The 18,951-nt window shown below is 41.6% G+C and overlaps 1 protein-coding gene across 9 annotated transcripts in view; it reads right to left on the bottom strand.

Moving 5' to 3' along the window:
* The window catches only part of TACC2 (transforming acidic coiled-coil containing protein 2), a 125,838-nt gene that overhangs the window by 35,456 nt on the left and 71,431 nt on the right, over positions 1–18,951 (bottom strand). For all 9 annotated transcript variants that reach the window (XM_021529311.3, XM_021529303.3, XM_077784730.1 and 6 more), the window contains one exon: positions 2,959–3,122. In XM_021529311.3, the coding sequence (XP_021384986.2) occupies positions 2,959–3,122 (164 nt within the window). The remainder of the gene's footprint in view (positions 1–2,958; positions 3,123–18,951) is intronic.

Here is an 18,951-nt window from a genome sequence, read left to right as displayed (position 1 = left end):
AAATGCATACAACATGCACCCAGTTACTATGTTATGAGGAAAAAAATGCCAAAAGCATATAGGAATTGGAATTGCCTTACACTAGAAATTTTGAAACATGGTTTATTTCAAGTTCCTTCTTGTTATGGAAACCCTTTGATGTCAGAAAATCAATTAGTACCACTTTTAAAGTGTTGTAAAAATACTTTTGTCATTTATTTTAAGATGTAGTCTAACATTGTATACAAAAGTTTCTTTTCAAATTTTCCATATCAGGCTTCAAGAGGAAAAGCAGTGAAGAAAAATGCTGTCCATACCAAAAATTTAGTTTGTTTTTGTCTGGACTACAATGTTTCTGTTGGAAAGCCTGACCTCGAATTTCCCTGGCACCAGAAGGACTCAAATATAGGTGCCCCATATCCTGATTGTTGGGCTGTGATGCAGACAGGGGACTCCAGCTTCACTTTCCCCTATGAATACAATCTGAATTCAGTCATCATCTGGGGAAGGCAGTAAGGATGACAGAAAGATCCTAAGCAGAAATTCCTGGCCAAAACCAGAGTATTTGGGAGAATGGGCTTGGGGGACATTCTGGTGCTCAGATGGATGAAACAAGGGACAAGAAGACACTGCTATGGGAAGCTGAGGAGACAAGTAACAATAATTTAAAATAATGACAATAATAACTGCAACCTCAAATGCTCCAATTTGTCTTGAGTTTATAACCCATGTTTCCCAGAATTATTTAGGGAGGAATGGAAGGACTCATTGGTGGCACTTCCTGGGGCTCAGAGCTCAGGAGCTCTGTTGCTCCTCTTCCCCTCCAGACTTGCCCTCAGACTGACTCCCCTCCTCTGCTCTGCTGCTGATGGACCAGAGCCATGCAGCAGGTTTTACCCCACCAGGAGCTGGCACAAACCCAGCTCGAGTCCAGCTCAGTTCCCTTTCATCATATTTACTGAGAGACCACTGAAGTCAACCTAATTAAAAACTCTCCTCTTGCCTTTCCAGCAGTGGGGTCCAGCTGCTGTGCTAATGATATCATGCAACACAACTGCAGCCATCTGCATAAGTAATTATTGTCAACTAGAGATGAAAGAATCCCATAAACACTTACTGTGCTTCCTCCTTCCACCCAAACACGCTCTGTCACCCATCCCATGTGAAGACAAAGCCATGTGGCTGCTGAGCCAGGAGCCCAGCAGGATGCTGCTGCCTCTCCCTCTCCCTGTGCCAGGCTCTCCAGCTGCCCATATTCCTCACTCCTTCTCTAGTGAAACCTGGTTTTTAGCTGTATGGTGCCATCTAGGAACTCTGCTTCAATGCCTCTGAGCCCTGAGGAAAGGATTCATTCTATTTGTTTGCAGCAACATGCATAACTTAGGAAATAAATAAACTACAAGACACTCAAGCAGTTTATAAAGTACCAAATGTTTAACTTTTCTCATTTCTAAACACCTAAACTATAGCCTTACTATTATTTATTTCTTCTAAAGATTTCCAAAACAAATGAACGCTTTGTGTTGCCCTCCTACATTTGGATTTTTTCTGCATTATGCATCTTATTCCTCTCCAATAAATTCCCCTGTTGTATAACTGTTGTGCATCATTCTGGATCACTGAACAGATCTCTGTCACTTAGCTGCAACTTTCCTCCCATGGACAATCTGATTTGCAAATGAAGTGGTTTCCCCTCTGCCATCCAATGGCCTTCAATAAAGTTCACACTGGCTGTGAATGGCTATATTCAGTTTCCCATTTTTCTTCAGAAAGATCTGAAAAAGAAGGAGGGGGGAACTGGGATGGAAGGAGACAAGAATCACATGTGCCAGGGGGGCACATGTGTAACCAAGGGCTAGAAGATAATCTACTGCAGTAATTTAAAGCACACTCCAACCCTGTTCAGCATGTGTGTTCTTTTGTTCCCTGAGCACTTATTTTGTAATCATGGGATTGCCAAAGATTTTAAAAAAAGGAAAAAAGATGTAGAATGAGTAACTTTTGCTACAGAGATGAGGGAACTCTAACAGCAGAAAGGTTAAAGCACACGGGTACCTCAGTATTTACTTTTTATTTTGTGAAATCAGTTTGTAGAAAATCCTTGAAGCTTCTTAAAAACCTATCATAAATCAAAATCCTAAACAGCATTTCTTAATGCGTAACTCCCAGAAATACTGTAGGTGGCTTGAGACCTTTGGTGGGATGCTACAACTCTTTCCAAACACAATACAAGTGAACTTTAGAATGCTGGGAGAAGTATTATCTGCATACAATTTAGCCAGGTGATCAAGATGACTTGGCTTTGCAATGGAAAAAAAGACAGCATAATGGGGAATTCAGTCTCAAGCTGTTCAGCTGTCATCTGACAGCCCAAACAAAGCTATTTTGGGCTAATAGCATGCTTTCTACTCCCTCATATTTCATTACTCAATCTGGAGAACAAAGAACACTTTTTGGGGGAAAGAATTTCTTTGGGTTTTAAACACAATTCTCCCTTTTTAAAGATTTCATTTTACCATTATGTACCAATTTTCACATATGTATACCATACATACATAGCCCTGTGCTCCTCCTATAAAATTGGTGTTTCTGTTCTAAAGGGCTTTTTGACCACCTCCTATTTCAGTAACACATTTGAAAATGGCATTTTGTTAATTGTTATAGTTAACAGTGCTCACACAGGTACCTGCATCTGCAACCTACATCTCCTTTCTCTACTCATCTGACTCTGTAAAGATCCTAGAAAAAGAAGCTTGGTTCAAAAGTTTTTTTCTAGATGGCTCCTCCTTTCTTTAGTATTTTTCAAATGCTATGTACAGATTCCCCATTACTCCAGAAGGCAACAGGAGTTTTTCCTCTCTGCATGGGTAATTAACTAATATTCCAGAAGCCAATTTATTAGCATTAATTCCTTGCCAGTGCTTAGAGAAACAGCTCCCTGCATATTCACCTCCCCCAGTAACGTGTCCCACTCATTACCTGTATCTTCCAGAGGCAGCTGAGGTTTTATTTCTTGCTCTGCTACGTCTGCAACAACTGCTGCTGCTGCTGCTGCTTCAGGGGGAGGCTGTGGAGGTGAAGGTGGTGCCTTGACAGGTGTAGTGGACTCCGGGGTCTCAAATGCTTCTTCAGAGTCAGAGCTCCTGGGGAAAACCAAAGCAGAGACTGGTGAGCACAGTGAGGATTCACATTTGCAGGTCAGGCTTGGCAGCGCTGGCTCCTGAGCTGGTGGCACAGACCTCAGCTCTCAGGCTGCCTCTGCCTTTCCCAAAGGAGATGTGACATTCCACTATGGCTTCCAGAGCAGGATGGCATGGCTGTGGTTTTCTCCCTAGACAAGAATTTATGCCATTTGTGTTACAGAAGTGAACACACACTTGGAAACGAATCCATCCTGCAAAGCCTGCTTTGCAGTGTGAGGGTGGCTCAGCCACACAGACCAATACCCCTGTGCTACTCATTTGCACAAGCACACCTAAATTAACTAAAAAATAATAAATAAAAAGACTCATCTGAAGAGAAATTCCTAGTTTCATTTCCAAACGCCAAACATAAAAAACAGCACCAAATTATTTTTGTGTGCTCTCAAGGGTAAGAGAGCAGACATGAAGGTATCTGAGGTGCAGCCAATTCCTATGCATCCTCCTCCTATGGAAATATTACATTTTATTTTCAGCAGAATTTTACCAGAGCCCTTTTCAAAGAGACCTTGTGACACAATGTAAAACAGCCTGTAAAATGCATGGAATCTTGGTATTATCAATAATCCTTCTGTGGCACCGTGTTCTCACAGGGACACAAAAACACAGGGACCACCATGGGTTGGTGCCAGCCCAGGAATGAGACAGCAGCACCCAAAATGGAGTCATTCAAGTGAGACACAAGCTTGAAAGGGAGCAACTCTACAAAATGATGAGTAACAAACATTAAGTGAAGATCTAAACCATTTAAAGACACACCACTTCTCTTAGAGGTGCACAGCCATAAGAAACTGTCCTTCTAGGTCTGGAAACTATAGATCATACTTAAAATGAGCCCAAGTGATAAACATTTCATCCTTTGTCTGGGAACAAGGAATGCAGAAACAATGGTGTCATATTCAATATGCACTGAACATATGTTCAGTACACATTCAATAAGTATTATTTCTGTTAGTCAGATGAAGCTTTGGACTGTTGGTCTGTAATGAAGTAAATCAAACACAGCAGTTTGCTGAAGGACAGGACTGATTTGTCTCTTCTCAGTGGTTCTGTGTTGCCATAAAATGAAAAACCATTTCATCCCCCAGAAGCACTCCACAAGCCAGCCCAAATCAAGGACCCCTCTCATTTTGCTCGAGTTAGAAGATAAATCTGAGCTGCCAGACTCTCTTTGGTTTCCTGAGACCCGTGATTATTTTAAGCAGCCCCATGTCAGGAGAAGTACAAATACAGCAGTTACATTCATTTCCCTAAATCTATCACAGCATAAAGCCTTAGGGCAGTTGGGGAAGAAGAGACCCCAGTGCCACTTCTGGCACCTCAAGGAGTACATTGGTCCCAATTTTCCCTTTCTTTCTTCTTTGCAGAATCCCAGAGAGAGCTCCAACACCATTAGGATGCACATCATGACCCTGTGCCAACCAAATCCTGGCTCATCACCCCTACTCCTGAAGAAAAAGAAATTCTACTAGGTTATAACTTTGGGTGTTTGGAGATTCCTTTTTTTCCTCCCCAAGCTTACACAGCTCAAAACCACTGTGTCTGGCTTTCCATTCTATCTGCTGTTGCAGCTCCTCAAAAACCCTTTATGCCGCTTCTTTAATCATCCTCATTCCTCAGGCCACAGAACAGTTAAACTGGAATAGGCACACTACATAATTTCAAATCATATCCTCTAAAGATGCATCATGTTTTAAGTTCTACATATTTTACATTTAAAGAACAGCTGCAAACAAAGAGCTTCTATAAATAAAGCTTCACAATAGGTATTTAACAGCAACAACAAAAAAGCTTTCTCCTCCCTCCATGGAGCTGGCTCAGGAAACTTTAAAGTTGAAGAATCAAAGAGAAACAGAGTTGTGTGATATTTTCCCAGTGTCATAAAAATAAACCCAGGAAGTTAGCATCTAAACCAACAAAAGGAGAAGTAATTAATATCTCTCAGGCTTTCACATAGTTTTTCATTGTGCTACACTTAATTAATGTTTCACCCTTTACAATTTGAACTCAAAGTCTAGCTCTGTAACACTCAAACAAAAATGTTTAGACTCCTTTTTCCCAAACTGTCTGTACAGAACTTGTAACATATACAGTAACTGGAATGGAAAAAAAAAAACCTCTTCATATCCTGATAAAAGGAGGATTTGTTAAACTGCCTTGATGGAACAGTTCTGTGTCCTCCTCAGTTAAATTATGGAGAAAATTTGTGCTTGTTTATCTACCTTTTAAAGGAGGTCCCTTTGTTTATTTGGTCTCTTCTTTGGATGAATTGGGCATAACCATTTAAGTATATAGCAAATTTTAAGTAAATACTTGCTCTTTTTTGTTTACTGCATGAGTTTCCACTATGGAGAACCTCTTTGAGTCTGTAGACAAATAGCTGAGGTGCCTGAGCTCCAGAAAAGGGCCTTGTTTTGCCAATATTTAATAATTCCCAAAAGATTCTGCTGCAACACTCCTGATTTTCAGCTAGTACAATCAAGTAAAAACTGTCTTAACCATAACTCAAATCCTGGTGTGCTTGTTATGAGAAGCAGTTGTGCTCACAAAGAAAATTCTATTTAACAAAGAAACATGAAGGGAAGCTTAATACCAGAAAAAACCTTCTTTATCATGGCCTGGGATCTGGGCAAGGGCATAAAACCTGGAAGCAAATTCCAATACTATGCTCCAAAGTCAACATGCATCCTGGAAATACTAAATCTTGTGTTCAGTTTTCTTTAGTGAAAATATGGATGATGTCTCTCATGTGAGATATTCTTTTCAAGACTACAGTCCTACATTCAAACAGTAAGAAAAGATTTTCCCAGAACAACAGGATTTTCCGTGAAAAGGAAATTACCTATTTCAGCCAGTTCAATACACAACACATTTTCTCTGAGAAATTCAGGGAATACATGGAACAAAAAGAAATAATGATGCTGCTGTATAGCTCTTGGTGCAAAACAAAATTGCCAAATTGTGAAACACCCTGAGAGTCAGCACGAATTCAGAGCTGCACAAGGAGCAGCCACCACAGGTGCAGCTGTGGGAAGGCTCTCAGCAAAGGAAGAGCCATGTACCATTTAAATATGATTCTGAAGCTCCAGCCAAGGATGAAACAGTGTGAGCCTGCAGGACTTGTTTGTGGGGCACTGATGAAGTGGGAACTACAGGAAGGAGCCTGGGAAATAAGTGGGAGCTTACCTTCATAACGTCATACATCTCTTCCCATTTGTATCCTTTGGATTATGTACGTAACAGGCGAAAAAATACAGATTGTGGAAATCACAAAACATTCTTTCAGCCTGTCTCTTTCATGTCCCTCCTTGAAAGACAGTGGTAAACAGTAAATCTAACATATACAGATGGGGTCCCACAGCAGGGGAGAACAGGGAAATCCAAGAATCAGACTAGAAAAACCAAATCTGGCAACACCACATCAACTTGTGGAACCTGAGCACTCCCACTCTCATCTGGGAAGTCCAAGCTCTTGCTCAGCCTGTTACACAAATCTCTGGAGGAAATACTGAAGGTAGAACCAGGGTTGAACTCTCTTCCTCACCTCTGGCTGTGTAGAAACCCAGCCTTGTAAGTTACATTACCTTCTTCAATAAACCACAGGTTCTTACAATTTAAATCATCTCTGATTTTCAGAATGAAAAGTTGCCTTTTTGTCAGTGTAGCCTGAAAGCAAGACTAAGATTTCTTCATTCCTCTGCCTCTCCTTGCTGGCTGCCCTTGCCAGGCAGACACAGCCTCTGAAGTGAGTGAGGTCACCCCAGTTGCCACCCGGAAACTCAATATATTAAATTGAGTTTCATTAAAAAGTGGCTTACAACAGAGCCATGGCCTTGGGCTGTGGTGGGAACTCTGCCATCTGCCTTGGGTTCCTCCAATATTGACACTGCAGCAGCACAGCCAGCACCACCACACTCCCTGGTCTCATTTCACAGCAGGGAAACAGAATTTAAAAGAAACTTAAAAGCACGACTTTGACATGAGGACTGAGCTCAGCAGCATCACCTCCTATGGAGGTGCTCAAGGGAGCAAAACTGGAATTGGGATGTGCCAAGGGAGCTCCACGGGTTTTTGTAGGGTTACTTCATTTAATGTTAAATCTATATAGAATTTTTATTTAGTGTATCGCCTACTTTGGGAAAAAAGACAAACAAACATGCCTGACTAATTTATGGAGTGCTGATCTATTGATGTGCAATTGATGGAGAGGAAATGGGGGGTGATATTATGAATTCTGAAGCCAGGAGTTGGAGCTGCATTACTGAGAAGTGCTGCCCGTGTTGGGAGTGGAGAGAGGGAGATGGAGCCAAAGGAGCTGCTCTCCATCAGCCAGGGTTGTGGAACCACAGCTAACAAGAAGACTGGCTTCAGGAGAATCTGCTCCACAAAAGCCAAAGAGAGCAGCCTCTATTTCAATTTGTACATTCTTCTTCCAAACTTTGCACTTAGGAAGAAGTATGGTTTATTTCCCTAATTAGTGGAACTTGTCCTGGATTAATTGAGGTCTCCCCTACCTATCAGCAGTACTATTGACACCCTGCCAGCACTCCATGAACTCAGCCTTCTCCATGCTACTCAAAACACTCTGTTCACCAATTGTGTCTGCATTTTATTGATATGACAGCTTCATTTTCAGGGTGTATTCAGAAATAAGACATATTAAGGGGAAATAAACCAGGCAATCTCAACACACACAGAGCAACAAAACCAAACTGTGCTCCATTGCCACTCAAGAGGAGGAAAGCAAGGACTGCAAAGGTTTATTTGGATGTTTCCAGACTGCCCTCTGATTGTGTGTGACATTTGGAGGTGCACAGAGAAACTGAGGACTCAGAAGATGAGCAATTCCTCCCAGACCAGTTTTAACAAATAGCAAGTCCTAGAATCTTTTCCTGAGGTACAGCTTGACTCCCTGAGGGGGAGGAGGCAGAAATGAGTATTTTCTCTTTTTTTTTCCCTCATCTCATCTTTAGATCCACATGTTCTTTAAAACTGGCTAGAGTTGCAGCTCAAGAGGAAAATGTCTGTCCAAGTACATCATTGCCTCTAGGAAATGTTCCACATTAAAGTCCTCTGCAGACCTGCTCCCAGAGCCTCAGGACTCAAACAAGGAATCTGCCACCAGGGGATCATCTCAGCTCCTGCACCAGGTCCTGGCAGGGACCCGAGGCAAACAGAGTCCAAGGCCATGGCATGAGGGACCCAAAAGAGCAAACACTGCAGTGCAAATGCAAAAGCATCATCTGTGGCAAGACTTAAAGGAAACCGATTCCATCAGGCCTGGCCCTCCAAAGCATTTGCAGCCGTTATATCATAAATTTAAGGTATAAATTTCACATGAGTATTTACTGAACAATTTATCATGCACTATGCAAGGAAACTCAATCATAGAGAAAAGGAGAAAAAAACCCAACTTTTTAGATTGTTCAATTTAGTACTGATGATTAATTTTGGCTTTCATTCTTGGTATCTCCCACTGGGAGATGAGCTGGAAATAAAAAGGAGGAATAAGTTCTGTAGTTTCACCTCCATCGATCATTTTCAGAGATGATCCTCATAAAGCCTGCATGAATAATTCAGGTGTGGTTTACTGATGAGCCCAGAACCAAGGATACAGGAGTGGCTGCATCCTTCTGAGGTCAAGCTGGTTGTGTATTACTTAAGCAGGCACTTTTACTGCAGTGGCAAGGGCCACACAGGCTGACAGATTTGGAAAGACACTCAGTAACTCCAAGCTTTAGAGTTTCTAAAGCCAGGGAGACAAGGCAGTCAGAGATATGCATTAATTTCAGTCAAAGCTTATTCACTGTAAAAATCTGATAAAATCCTTTCAGATTTCCAGGTGTCATTTTCAATGGTTAAACTGATTTTCTCTTTAAAATCCCCCAAACCCAAGTAAGCTACAGCTAAAAATGAACACCAAGACAGGATGTTCCAGCAATACATCTCTACAGATGAAGATCAATCCTGCTTTCAACTCTACCTCTGAACTACTGCACACACACAGAATCATAAAATAAGTTTGGGTTGGAAGGGACCTTTGAGGTCCATTGAGTTCAATGCTCTTGGTCAGTTCAAGTCTGCCTTACCCACTCAGGCTGGGACCTTTAAACAGCATAACAACTTCTTGTTGTAAATGCATGCGGAGTCCAGAGGGGGGAAATGCTCATTACATTTCACATTTAAGAGCTTTTCCCTTTTGTTTATATACAATTAAATAACTAACAATGTCTCATAATTCATCCTGTGGCATTACTTGTGGTCAGCTACACAAATATAATACAGAGACATATACAGTCTTTACTCTTTTTAAATTTTTTTCTTCAGACTCTTACAAACACAGCCCTGCATCATAATTCAAAAACATCAGGAGAGGCCAAATGGTAATTCCTTTCCTGGAGATCAAGTTACCACTTCAGGTCAGCAGCCATTAGCTGACCCAAGGGCCTACTCATGAGGACCAAGAATGTTCTACAGCTACAACAAAAGGTCATTTTCTTAATCCCAGCACTAGGTTAGGATAATATCAAAGATGTGCCCGCTTTCTATGCTGTGATTTTTGCATAATATTTGCATACCCAGTGACTTCCAGCTAACATGACATTCCCCAATAATTAGCTTCTTTTAACATAATGATTGTTAGCTATTAGATGTTTTGAATATGAAATATCCCTACAGATTTTAAATTTTGATATTAAATTTGTACAGCAACCCACAGAAAACAGAGATGGAATGGTGGAGTTATCTGGTTATTTTAGGTATTAATATTTGGTGTCTACCAAATGGAATTAGTCTACATATCAAACCTAGCACCCATGGATCTGCTGAACACATGGTTTTAGAAAACAATGCAAATACATGTGGTGAGTGGCATAAACCTCACAAACGATCTTCCCTTTCTCTAATAAAACATACCTTTGGAATTATAGGGTGTCTCAAAAGAATTCAGTGCCCTCTCTGGGGCTTGGAGCAGATGCTCTCCAGAGGTCCCTTCCAACTCCAACCACTCTGATTCTCTGAAAACCTTTTGCCCAGAGCAGAGCAAAGCCAGAAACCTCAGCCCAGCCTGCTGAAAGATGGGTGCCACTTCAGGGACCATGGAAAGCCATCTGTGCTGCTGCCTCTGCCCCCTGGGAATGTTCTCAGCGCTGGATCTGATGCTTATATGGAGTCAGGAGCTGGGGGAGGTACCAACATGTCACTTACATGTCACCACACTCCATTTACAGAACAGTTCCTTCAGGGACACATTTCTGACCATTAACTATTAACGGACCTCTCTCACACTACTGTAGAGCAAAGTGACAAGATCACCCTTCCTAGGATTGAATAAATTCACAACAAACCCATACTGTGAGGAGACCAACCACAAAAGGGGTCACAAGAAGATGATGTTGGAAAGGAAACAGATCACCAAGCTTTCCTTCAGCTTAAATCCTACTCCCACAGGCATGACATTATTGTCCCACAGGAACATTATTACTGATGTGCACACACAGGATGAGAATAAAGCCTTGAGAATATAAAAAAAATGATGTTTGGTACCTGCAAGGTGGACACAGGAAAACCACAGGGTACTGGTCTCTGAGGCTGTGCTCCAGTGATGTGCACAATGCCCCAGACCTCTGACCAGAAGTTCAGTGGGAATTCAGATTTCTAGTGCTGGGTCTGCACTGAGAAAGTGCATTACCTTACAGGGGAATCCTTCAGTCTGCTGGCTAGTGTGTATGGCACATGTACAGAGTATATATCATATATATCCCATGTGCACAAAAGGCAATCACACTTTGGGCAACTCACCTGCAACACTCCTGCCATATTCTACAGGTTCCTGCTTTGCAATATCTGACCATCAAAACAAAGCCAAATTCCATCACAAGATTATTTCAGCTTAAACAATAATGCTGGGAAGTAATTTTAGTCCTACATTTAAGTCCTACTTTATAGCCAGAAGTTCCCCATATTGCTTTAAATCATGTTAAATTTTTCATTTTCCTTTTATAACAGTCACCATTGCTGAGTAACCAGACCTCTTTTATTTTTACTTAAATATTGGATATGGTTCAATGAAAAGTACAACTCCGGCATCTCTAATCACAGCAATTTCAAATAACTTTATAGAAGAAATCCATGAACTGGGATGAGGTTAATTTCCTTGGTATCTTCATTCTTTATCCCACTGTCTTTCTGATGCATTAAGAACAATTAAGAACTAATTAAGAACAATATTGTGGAACAGAGAAAGTGAGGGCCATTTTTTAAAAACAGGTTTTTGTAAAATAACACAATCAAAGCTGGAAGGTTTAAACAGAAATCATGTTCTGCATTCAGAGTAATATTCCACAAAATCATCTGCAGTTCCTTCCTCAGCAAAGGCTTTCTGCTCAACCCAAGAGCAGGATAACATCACGTGTTCATTTTATGGCCTGAGCTATGAAGCAGCAGAGAAGCATCCTTTGCAATTCTCATTTAAAATGAGAATGCAATTCTCACTTAAAATGTCAAATAAATCCCATTCCACCAAAACGACAATTGCACAAGAGCTCACATTGACAGAGACGTGTGCAGAAAGCAGGGCAGGAGCTCCTCTCCAGAGGAAGATTTTAATATTATTTCAGCATAAATATTCCTACAGAAAACACAGCTCCCCAGAAAAATAACCACTATTACAACAAAGGTGGCCCTTGCCAGCCTACAGGGATGTGTCGTGAGAGGCACAGGGTTGAATTTTGGGACACAAGGAGGAAGGTGACCCTGGTCAAACCCTCTGCTGCCCCAGAGCAGCTCAGCTGAGCTGTCAGTGACTGACACCAGGGTGGATTTGGTGTGAGTGGGTGAACATGGTCACACACTGCTGATCTGATGCCACTGAGTCACTTCTCAGCTCCTCCAGAAAGTGGCTTCCAAGCTGAAGTGCTGGGATAACTCAGTGTCTGAGCTCAGAGACAAAAATCTGCCTTTTCTTTTTTTACACAGGTGAGATAACACAAATAAAATAGCATGGCTTCCCCCTGCAGATCATTATGTGGGACTTCAGTAACAGAAAATAATACCTTGTGTGTTGTCCAAGCCACACAGATCAGTTTGGAAATGTGTCTTCTATAATAGATTGAAAAAGAAAACTATGAATACCTTAAACATTAATCACTTGCTATAAAAAGGCCCATTTTCCCTCACAGGATGGCCATATTTAGAGAACAGGATTATAACTGCAGTGAAGGAGAACTAAAAGGGCATAATCATATTAAAAATAATGTTGAATTTTGGGTTTTAGCCTATTGTCTTATAAGCAGTCATCCTACCATAACTGAAATGGGAAGAAGGAATTATTTTTTCCTGCTTTTTCTCTTTGTTTATTCAGCAATTTTGAGCACATTTTGTGCAGAAGCCAAATTCCCACTCCCCCAACAAAAGCCATTTCCTGCTTTCACACAGCAATGCTAGAGAAATGTCTCAAGCTGTGGGAAACCACATCTGAAGGAAAAAAGACTGTGGGATATAACATGGCACACTTACAGCAGCACTTCAATCTACTTAAATCATTTTTCTAACTGATTAGCAAGAAGTTCCCCATATTGCTTTAAATCATGTTAAATTTTTCCTTTTTATTGCTTTTCCTGAGATCTAGCAGGGTACGTTTTTCAACACCACTGATATAAATGAATAATAAAACAATCCCCCATCCTTCCTGGCCAGCCTGCTTTCTTTTTTACTGCTTTCAGCCTGAATAATGAAAATATCTACGCCACAGAAACAGGACTCCGAATTGAAATTGTTTTTTAAATCCCTATTCTCTTCTCAGGCAGATGCTTTATTCTCTGAGGTACAACAGGAAAAAGCAATTTAATTAAAGGCACTCTTCTTCAGACATCACAACTGCAAATATACTAATATATCCCTAAATCACCAGAGGCTGCTGAATATTCAACCACAGAAATCTTTTAAGAAATATGCAGGCTACCCCAATATCAAAGGTGAAAAATACTTAAAACAAATATAACCAGTTAATACACAACAATCCCAGCCATTGATGCACTTTGCTCACCCTAGTGGGTTAGGGGTTGCTGTTTGAATCAGTGGTTGATGTTCAAATATTTAATACCCCTGGTAAGTATTTCTTTTAGTCCCAAGGTGTAAAATTTTAATCCAGGAAACATCATTGTGCAAACTGTCCCCTCGTGAAGAAGCATCCTGTGCCTCTGCTACACAGCATCACCACTGGGAAACAGATCAATAATTCATCAGGAGCCAGAGCCACAGGTTGGGAATTGCTTTGTTTACGGCAACCACCTTTGAAATGCAACAACGTGGCCTTGCAGAGACACATCTCAGCTCTGCCACGCAGCTCCAGAGCAGGACCCAGGCACAAAACAGCGTGGATGAATGTGTGACACCTGCCATTCCTGGGGACCAGCCAACCCTGGGAGCATGGAGACCGCTGAAAACACCGGGATGTGAAACGGGCTGTGCTCCTGTTATGCCTCTGGATGGGCCCTTCCTTTCAGAAAGGAGACAAGGATTGCACGGGGGTGGAGAAGAGAGGCAGGGAGAACCTTCACTGAAAAGGAAATAGAGGAGGAGAGACCCTCTGCCTTCAACCTGCTCCATATTCTGCCTTTTTGGCTGCTGCACAGCCTCCCTGCAGGACTTTGCAAGATCCTTTCTAACCCTTATTCCTCTACTCCAACACCTAAAGCAGTTGCATGGACAGAAACATGGCCAGCAAGTAGTAGGAACAAAGAACAAAAAATATATCTCCACCTCCACAACAAAATTTCTGCTTGGGCTCTACTCCTTCCATCTCCTGCCTGGGGTGGGTGAGATCCAGCTGCTGCTCCAGCTCAGTGCAGCTCTGGAGGGTTTCCCACTGCCTTCATTCACCTCTCCCACGGGCACACTTGGTGCTGCTGCAGCTCTCAGAGAAATCATCCCATCCTATCCCATCCTATCCCATCCATGCTGCAAGAACACCCGGCTCAGGACGCACCCACTCCGCACCACAGCGTGATGGAAAGAGCAAACTCCTGATCTCCAGTGGCATTTCACCAGCTGCACTGCCCACAGCTCAGCCAGGTGAGGAGAACCTGAAAATTCCCTTCCCAAGCTCCCACTTTGGTCCTGCACTGGGAACTCAGACAAAGGGATCTAAATTTCCTGCTCATCTTTCCTTCAGCAACCAAACTCTTTTCCTGGCACAAATGCTGGACTCATTTCTAAGGACAGCAATGGGCTGTTATTAGCAAGACCAATAAATGCAGGTTTTTATGCTGAAGGAAATCAAAGCTCTAAAAGAGCTGTCCCCTGTGTAAGATACAACCTAGTTTACATTAAGCCCTACAAAAAAAAGCTGCTTCTGTTTAGGAAAACTGTATTGTGTAAACTTGGACATAAATCTAAGGATTCCAATTAATCAAAATCAAATAAGCTTAAAAGGGAAAGACACAGATTTTCTCAATATGTACGTATTTGCACCAACAGAACCAACAGCCCCAGTTCTTCCTCTCAAAGAGGCTTCCCAAGCATCCATTCATCCCCTGAATTACTCCCTGCAGCAGAGGCAGAGGAGCTGTAGCAAACAATACTGCAGAGCAGCAACAAACAAGAAACAGAGCTCCACAGTTGCACCGAGGTCTGTCTCAGACATATCCACAGTTGCTTCAACCAAAATTCAGTTCATGTCCAAGCTCCAGTTTGGTTTCCAGAGCCAAGAAAGGATCTCATCATCTTATCTAGTGTCACCATCAATGAAGGCTCTCAGGCCAAAACCTGCCTTACAAGAAAATTTAAGACTGTAGCGGAAAAAGAAAACTAATTCAATTTTTTCCCCATTAAGCTGGCTCTAATGGGAATACAAAACATGATATCCATAGCCTGCTACTAAATTCAGATGGTTGCTTAAGAGCATTTAAGGATCTGAAGAGAAATTACACTTCTCTTTTCTTTGCCTTTTCCATAGTAAAAAATACATTTGCTTGTTTGCTTCTTACAGCAAACCCGCCCACTTTCTCCAAGAGAATGCAAACTGCATTGAATTTCTAGCTGTAATTACAACTCTGCCTCTTGCCACTCAAAAGCTTGTTTACCTGAACTACATAAGAAGCTTGGTACGTAGCTAAATCCTTACAAAGCATCAGAGATGGATAAGGCAACGGTATCCATAAGACATAGCAAATAAAAAAAGTATAGGTGTATGGTCTTAAAACAAAGGAAATGTACTTGTAAGAGCTAGAACTGCTTTTCTGGGTGCTGTAATCATGGCAGAGAAACATTAAAAGCACCCAGATTATTGCCTCTTGAAACACACAGCACTGAAGAGCATCTTTGATTTAAATCTAACCATCAGATCCTCTGACTGCTGGGTCAAGGCAAGCAAAAAGCAAAAAAAAAGCAAACACAGCAAAGGAAACAGCTCTGCTGGTAAATGACAGCCACAATGCATGTGCAGGAAATGCCTTTTCATTCATGTTTTTACCACCTCACATCAGTTTTTATTTTCCAATTTGCCTGCATGTCATAATACAAAATAGATGACAGCAGCTCCATTACACATGGCACAGGGCACCCCACTCCGTATGGAGAGCTTTAGAGCACACATGGCTTTGCCAGACGTGTGCTGTGCCTTGTTAATAGAGGGCTGAGGGAGGCTGGGGTCTTTTCATTTTATTTTCAAGGCTAAACGTGACCTGCCTACTTCCAGTGACAGAAGAAGTGGTTGATGTAACCACCTCTCATATCAAAGGGAGCACTGTCATTGACTTCAGAGATGAGATCTTTTGGGCTCAAATAAGGGAGGCTGGAATGAAAGACAGGGAAGCTTGACAGAAGAATCTCCTCGTTACTTCTGGTACATCTTAAGTAAAACATCCCCATGGCTTCCAGCAATTCACCCTATTTAACAGACAAACCCAGCAGATAGAGCATCCTCTAATTACTGATGGGGATGCTCACTGAAGGCTGTCAGTAAGAGGAAGAAGAAAACAAATTTATGTTTCTTTGTAATAAACTGACAATAGGCTGAACTGTCTGTCAAGGGATTAACTCAGACTAAAGATCAATTCAGTAACAGCAGCCTCCCCCTCCTTCCAAGACCAAATTTCTTTCAATATTTTAAAATTTTATATATGTGTATATACCCCACTCTTCCACGTATATATATTTATTTTACCATTTTCCTATGTATGAGCATATAGTACAGTGCAAATATTTCACCAGACTGATTTCTTTAAAACTTCTAAGAACTACACAATGGATTCTTCCAGGTTTGAAAGATAGAAAAAAAAAAAAAAAGTGGTGGCAAACAAGAGCTGTTTTTTACACAAATGGAGCAATAACTTTTATAAATACATGTGTATGCAGACGCTTACACAAAGAAAACTGCTCACATCTCCTGTGCAGAGGGCTGAGACTATCCAGTTTAAATTTTTCCAGTAGCCAACAAACAAAAGAAAAGACCACACAGCAGAAGAAATATTGAAAACCAACCCACCAGGACACCAGCATCTTGGCCTGCTACCAATGATCAGTGACATTCAATTTCTTTCTTGGAGCCTGCTCCAGCTCCCTCTGAAGTCAGTGGGCATTTCACTATCAACTTCAGTGGGAGCTGGCTCAGGCTTCGGTCATTTTCCTCTTGGATTGGCGAGGGATGCAAACGTTAGAGACGCAGCACATAAAGCTCCCGATGGGAGGAAATAACACATCAGCATCCCTTTGGCTGATCAAGAAATGGGCACTGAATGTAAATCCTGCCCAGTTGCTGCAATGACAGCAACCATAACGCAACCAGAAAAGCAAGGTGTGGTTCATGCTCAGGAGAAACCCTTTCCCCTTAAAAAAAAAACCAAAAAAACCCCAAACTATTCAGGGATGACAGATGCCTAAGAGCTCTCAGCATTTAAAACCTTAGCAACGTTTCCAGTTTGCTAATACTTAAAAAACATTGCCATGAGGTAGAAATATACTGCTTTAACAAATTAAAGCACTGAAGATGAAGGTGGTAACATTTGGCAAGCTGATTTCAGCTCACACCCTGAGCAGGGCAGCACTGGCAGGTCAGACAGCTCCCACAAGGACGCTGCCACCAGATGTGTGTGTGCACCCAACAGATCCGTGCACACTGAGCATCATCTCACTGCCACTGGCTTTTATTTCAGCAGAGCCCACCCCTATTATCTGATGGAAACGTGTCCCTGATCGTGGCCACCAGGGTGCCTGCTGCGACTTGCAAAGCACATGGCAGCAGCGAGGTCTGAGCCACCCCACTTTCATCTGCAGTTAACTTTTATTGTCAGGGCTTCCCTTGGGCTTTCCCTTTTTTATCATTCCAAATTGACTTCTCTTTTTTCTTTAAATGAAAGGGCAATTGTCTGCTGCCAGTGAGTGCTAACAATCCACAATGAGCAACAGAACATCCCAGGCTGTCAGGACCAATAGTGGGTTTATTGCAAATATTTTGATCCTGGCTGAAACAAAATTACATTAAAATTGGGAATTTGGCATATGCATGCAAAAAGGGCATATTTAATCATAGATACACTCTAAAATCTTAACCTAGACCCCTTTTCAGCATGGATTCTAACACCAATTTATTTCTACAACTTTCCCTAGTGTTTAATCAAGAAGTCCATCATAGGATACTCTGGAGGAACTCCTAAAGCAGCAGCTATTTAAAGAATTTGTTTGCCTCTGTAGTTTTTTGATGCTATTCTAACCAGTAATGATTCCTGACTGACACCCCCTACTCTAATGAACTCAGGGCAGCCAAACCCAACCCTGCTGCTTTGTGGAGCAGCTCTCCTCAGGGCAATCAGCCTCTGCTGATGGCAGAAGTGATGACTTCAGGGATGCTGGAACTGCGTGGGCAGCTGCCCAACTTGCCTGGGATGTGGCCAGATGTTTCTGCCTCTGAGCCATCACTGCCATTAAGGAATTTGCTTATGTGTGCAAAGCAAGCCCAATGCAACCTCATTTAAAAAGCACTGGTAAAAGTTACAGTGATAAGGGTCTGAAGTCAAAACCTCACACCAGAACTGATAACCATGACATGCTGCGAGGATGTTCTTGTTTTATAAAACAGGGCCATGTTTTCTCAAGGATAGAGAAACACTTCCATTCTTATCTCACTTTGAAGAGTATTTAGTTGAAGAAAGCAACACAATCTCTTGGCAATTTATTTAATACAGATTAATAATGCCTTCGACAAACTCTTCCCAAGGACATCAACAGATACTGAATGATGCCTGTGCTAAAAGTGTTTGTTGATTATGTCAGCCCTTAAAAGATCATCTTGAAACCCCACAGGAATGACTTAATGCAAAAGATGAGCAGGTTTATATATAAAAGGAGTCATTGACAGAGATGACAATATAATTTACTCAAGTGCCCCCCAAATGTATAAACATGTATACCTTGATCAATATGTTCATCCAACAGAATGCATTCTTAAAAGGCTGTGAAAACCGCAGCTAAAAATCCTGAACCCTGTTTTAGCAACATGTCTTTTATTGTCCAGTCCTTGGACCACTGTTAATAATTAACAGCAGCGTGTGCAGATGAAAATGCAATTTACAGTGCTTTAAAGACAATGAGGCATCCATTTATTCCACCATATAATTAAAATAGATGTTTTTTATAGGAACGTCAGATGGAACTATAGGGGTAAAAATATTAATTGCTGAAGCTATGTGTCAAAAGAACAAAGGATGCAGAAAAGCTGTTAGGCCTGTATGTTACAAATATAACAAGAACTGTCAAGCAAAGCTATCTGCTGATA

The sequence above is a fragment of the Lonchura striata genome, chromosome 7, assembly GCF_046129695.1.
Source record: "Lonchura striata isolate bLonStr1 chromosome 7, bLonStr1.mat, whole genome shotgun sequence".
NCBI classification, from domain to species: Eukaryota; Metazoa; Chordata; class Aves; order Passeriformes; family Estrildidae; genus Lonchura; species Lonchura striata.
The sequence above is the reverse complement of the archived record's forward strand: the minus strand, read 5'-3'. Positions and strand labels throughout refer to the sequence as shown.